The sequence below is a fragment of the Setaria viridis genome, chromosome 7 (genome assembly GCF_005286985.2).
Source record: "Setaria viridis chromosome 7, Setaria_viridis_v4.0, whole genome shotgun sequence".
Classification (NCBI taxonomy): domain Eukaryota; kingdom Viridiplantae; phylum Streptophyta; class Magnoliopsida; order Poales; family Poaceae; genus Setaria; species Setaria viridis.
The window spans coordinates 3,242,268-3,247,671 of NC_048269.2; the positions used below are offsets into that span (position 1 = coordinate 3,242,268).

At 47.6% G+C, this 5,404-nt stretch overlaps 1 protein-coding gene across 1 annotated transcript; it reads left to right on the plus strand.

Annotated features, from left to right (window-relative positions):
• The first annotated feature begins 3,312 nt into the window (after positions 1 to 3,312).
• On the plus strand, positions 3,313 to 5,118 carry LOC117863127 (uncharacterized). The gene has a single exon (XM_034746724.2). It carries the CDS (start codon positions 3,565 to 3,567, stop codon positions 4,876 to 4,878), a length of 1,314 nt encoding a protein of 437 aa, XP_034602615.1. The 5' UTR covers positions 3,313 to 3,564; the 3' UTR covers positions 4,879 to 5,118.
• Positions 5,119 to 5,404: the final 286 nt, after the last annotated feature.

Below are 5,404 nucleotides of genomic sequence, written 5' to 3' on the forward strand. Positions count from 1 at the left end.
TTTTTACGGTTCTTCTTGCTTGATTACAATGGATGGTGTGGCTGTGCTATATAGGTAGCTACCTAACAAACCTAATCTAATCTAAATAACCTTATCTCTAATGACCTGCTAACAAACCAATCTTATTCCCCTCGTGGTTCACGAGCTACAATACTCGTGGGCCTAGGCCTGCGGCCAGCCCACTTGCCATAACACGTCGACACGTCAAAAACTACAATGATGAGGGCGAACATGAGAGTTGGATTGGTTGCAATGGAGACAACATGCCAGCAACGACCAGCAGGTGTTCAGTGCACAACACATTGCAAGTCAACCTATGTCAGTGGGCTTAACTGTTTTATCATCTCTTGATGTGGTGAAGGGTAGTTCTTGTTGCACTATTTCCCATCCTCTGCACATGCCAATGGATAGCAATGCAACTTATGTAGATGAATTTGATAGTAGTGTTAGTGTGTGACACTAGCCGATATGCTTCTCTCAGATCCAGTATTAGGTGAGTTGATGGGGTCAACGTTTAGAATCAGCTCCTTATCTTAATTTTAACGAGTAGTACGTGTACTGTTGCTTCCTCTGCTGTAAAATCCAGGAAGAGTAAGCAAGGGCCAAACTGAAACTATTCACACTGTTTGGAACTTGGAGAATTCAGGGGAAAATCTTCAAAACTGACCTTTTCTGTTGGCTTTCTTGGTTTTGCAAGATGCTGGATGCCCTTTAATTTTCTTGTTTTCCACAGTTACGATTGGTGTCAGGTGTTGAGGCTCATGTGGAAACTGGTTGCACGCAAGGTCTCAGAATGGGTCAGTCTGTGCTCCTTAGTATTCCACTTAGCCCAACGTAACTAAGCTGCAGACAAGCTGTTATCCTTTTCATTCCTTTTCTTTAGTTGTTATTTAGTTTTCGCGAGGAGGCACACGATTCAGGGTCATATTCGTAGACGCAGGGATTGGGAGCCAAAGGGGTGCTTCGGACCTCTATCAGCGCCCCAACTCAGGAATAGAGCTGATTCAGGATGCGTACAAACTTAAAATGACAAGTAAATTGCAAAGTTAAGAACCTTCATGTTCAAGTTGCGCAATCAAGTTGCTAGTGGCCACAGAATTTTCTTCTACGCTGAACGTTGCTCATCTGTAGCATACGAGAGTTGCGTAGAAGCAGCTGCTACTTCAACAAAATGTATGTACCAAATTGGCCATGAGCCCATGACAAGAGAGGTGGGAGCCATGTATTACTCACTGCCCCATTAGCTCCTTTTCAAAACGTCTTATATTTATTTAATCATTGAGAATCTCTCAGGATTTGGAAGGCCATTTCTTAACAAAGAACAGATCATGCCAAAATTCCATTTCTGGGAATGGGAGAGAGAGAGAGAGATGTTAGATGGGGATTAGGGGAGTGAAGCAGTTGCTTACACTTACACCATCTCCACTACCAGGCTACTAGTACACACCACACCACACACCTAAAGTATTGTTGCAGCTTCAAAGACAGGCAACAGCCGTAGCTGCCTCTCCCTTTAAAAAACAGGAGTGGGACGCAAGCAAGCCAACCAACCTCTGACCTGAACAAAACTATTTATTCTTGTCCCAACGGTTTTACACGGTATCAAATGATTAAGGGTCACTCATTTCCTCTCATCGACATGTAATGTTTGGATCATTGCATTTGCATATATAATTAAAGGGGAGGGATGAGAGTTGAGTTGCGGTTGTACTGAATACTTGACCTACAGTAAAAGGAAGCGGCTAATTTGGTGCGAAGTGTCTTGGGCCACACTACTAGATGTGTATGCAGATCTAATCAAAATTCGGGTGGTTTTTGTGAATTAGAAAAATGTAAAAAGTATTACAATTTTAGTGTCTATTTTTCTTTTGTTTTCAGAGGACTTAGTGATGTATAATAATATGCATTCTAGTCCAAGATAATGATTCAGGTGAAATATATAATGTTGAAAACAATCCAGAGCCTATTAATCACATTAGCTAAAAATGCAACATCATTCAAACGTGTTAAAATAATACAAGATCTCATTATTACTATAAAAAAAATTACACTCTAGGGGTTGATATATCCCTGCGACCATTACCCCTATGCGTGGGGCATCATGAAAGCACCATTGTAATGGAAAAAGATAAAATTTTTCAGTATGGCTATCTAGCCTTATTTCCTATATATGTAAATAAAAAGTGAGGGAAAACATAAAGTGGCCAAGAACAAGACGATGAATAAGAACATAAGAAAACAAATCTCTTTATGCATTTTTTTTGTGTTTAACCTTTACTCCATTTCAGAAATTAACAAAGGAGTTGGCGCAAAAGGAGGCGACAGAGAAGTCCACAGGAGTATTGAAAGAGAAGTGTAGATATCTCTTTTCCAGGTTGAAATCACTTCCTTTTCACTTCAAGCCTCCACCCCACCTTTCGTCTCCTCAAACATCCGTCCCAATACTTTTTGCTCAAACAGTGCACCCAACAGTATACTGATATGCTAGCATAATTTCACGGTAGTTGTTCAAAGATGGAATTATGGCTTCAACCACTAACCACTAACGTATGCTTGAGTAATAGCTGATATGCTAGCATAATTTTACATACTCTGATGCAGAGTCCTGTCTAATTGGGCATCGATATGCTCGAACTACCATGGTGTGTCTTCCTCAGCTACATTGTTTGCAAAATGGTCTCTCCTTGTGGACTCAAGAAGGACGGAAAAGGATTGGACGGAAGAAATATCCAACGCATACCTATTCATTGGAATTTTCATCTGTCAATGACACATTGGCTTGAGCTGTTGGCCGAGCATGAGTATGACATATCCACATTGCCAAGACAAAACATTAACCCATTGGTGAAGGCACAATATAATGTTTGTAAAATATAAATCGTCAGAAAAGGTGGCGACGCCGGTCAATACACGCATCGGTGTGTTCTCCTTTGATGCAAGTATGTATGCTGGTCAATCTGTGCTAGGAATTATTCTGTATGGAGCAATAACTTGCAAGTGCTGAGCAATTTACAGGGGAGAAAAATAAATGCGGTGGAAATTAAAAACGTTGCAAAAAGGACTGCATCAGACAGTAATGTGCAGGTACACCTGATTAAACACTCACTTTCGGTATAGTCCAAAGTCCTAGCACTTTTAGTTAGCCACTCACTCACTAATTAGGTGCCAGTCAGTCTGGTTGCATGAACTAAAGATAGCATCAAAGCTGCCCCACCACATCTGGTACCATAAATCTTACTTGGGCATGATGCAAAGATATTTGAATATCACTAAGGACCAAGAATTTTAACACTCAACAATTCAATTTTCTCATGAAACAATATAGAGGAAACTTGTATTCCAAACCAATAGCATAAGACAACCGTTTATTACGATATTAGTGAATAATCGCCGACTTCCACATAGATAACAGACGTGGATCGTCTAGGATGATCCACGGAACCGAACTTTCTTCGGTCCAGATCTTCATGAGTTTCCACTCCCTCTCCAGTTCTTCCCACATCCCCATGGTAGCCCAACCAAGCCGGCGATTTCGGCCACTAGTTTATTGGCACATTGCCAGCCATGGGCATATGTCAACCTCCTAACTTTCTCCACCTCCCCTTGCCTTCTCTTGTTGACAATCCACTTTATTACTCTTCCCTCTGTGGTGTCATTAGCATCACATCATATCCTTCACAGGCAGCAAAGCACAGCACACTTGCAGCTGCAGCAGCGCCATCCCTTCCCTTCTCCTCAAGCATCAACCAATCTTCCTCCCTCCCACTTCCACACACGCACTCCACCTTGCCATCTCCGATCCCTTCGACGACGATCGGGGCCATGGGCGCCAGCGGCGTCCGGGAAGATCATCAGGAGGCCGGCACGCCGCCTGCCATGGCGGTGCCGCCGGTGCTCGTCAAGGGGAAGCGCAGCAAGAGGCAGCGCGTGCACGCGCCGCCGGTGGTGCTGTCCGCGTCCGCGTCGGCTTCGGCGGCGCCCGAGTGGTCTTCGTCCGCGGCGTCGGCGGCCACGGCGCCGGCGGAGGAGGAGTCCGGGACGTCGCGGTCGGACGAGGCCGCGTCGAGCGGCGGCGGCGGATGCCTCACCGAGGAGGACGAGGACATGGCGCTCTGCCTCATGCTCCTCGCGCACGGCGTCCCGGCGGCGGCGGCCGTGGGGGCGAAGGAGGACGAGGTGGCGGTGGTCGTCGCCAAGGAGGCCAGGTTCAGGAGCCGCCGTCCGGCCGACGGCGCCGCCGCCGGCGAGTACGTGTACGAGTGCAAGACGTGCAACAAGTGCTTCCCGTCGTTCCAGGCGCTCGGCGGCCACCGCACCAGCCACAAGAAACCCCGCCTGGTCCCGCCGCCGTCGGCGCTCACATCCGAAGACAGCAGCAGCAAGGCGGCCGCCGCAGCCGAGCCAGCCGCGCCGTCTCCGTCGCTCCCGCCGACGCCTCCGCCGCCGGCGGAATCGACCGCCGATGCAACAGTGCTCGCGATCCCCGTCCGGGTCCCCGTGGCGCCGAAGCAAGAGCAGCAGGACGCCGCCGCCGCCATCGTCGTTGTCGCCACCAGCAGCGTCCACTCCAAGCACCCGCGGGTGCACGAGTGCTCCATCTGCGGCGCCGAGTTCGGGTCGGGCCAGGCGCTGGGCGGGCACATGCGGCGGCACCGCCCGCTCATGCCGGCGGCGGCGCGGGACGACGCGCCGAGGAAGGAGAAGAGCCTCCTGGAGCTGGACCTCAACATGCCGGCGCCCTGCGACGAGGTGGCAGCAGAGGCCCGGGCGGTGACGTCGCCACGGTTCGCGTTCGACGTCGCGGAGAGGCCGGCAGCGGCGGCGCCCCTTCTCTTCCCGGCGTCCGCCGCGTCGGCCCTGGTTGACTGCCATTACTAGTAACCACCAATTAGCTCTCTGCTTCTCAGCTGATACATAATTACTACATACAGTACACACAATTCTCCTTGTTGTCTGAATACTTTTTTTATTTTCTCTTCTTTTTGGGGTATTTTTATTCCATTATTTGTTCAAATGATTTGGAATGGGCGATGTGAATTATCGGTACAGAAATATGTTTGAGATTTGACCTGTGTGATTAATTCTATTAATTCATTGATTGATTTGGATTTATTTCCATTGATGAGTGTCCCAATTTCTCCCTTATATTACTATGGCTAGTGATTGATCAAACTACGAAATTTTGTATTTTCATTTTGTGAAGGATCAACTTCCGTTTGTAGTTTATGAAATATTGACTGGACCAGGATGTGATCAGCATTGTCATGCCAGTGTGTGATCAGATGAGTGTGAGCTGATGATGAGTGCAATGGAGTGTGTAAAGTGGCAAGCAAGTAAGAGAGAGAAGCAGAGAGAGAGAGCTGGAAAAAGGTGGGTACTCGCTAGGCATTGTGCTCACGTAAAG

Excerpts from the sequence above, each read along its gene's own strand:
- LOC117863127 (XM_034746724.2), top strand. The coding sequence starts at position 3,565 with ATGGGCATATGTCAACCTCCTAACTTTCTCCACCTCCCCTTGCCTTCT.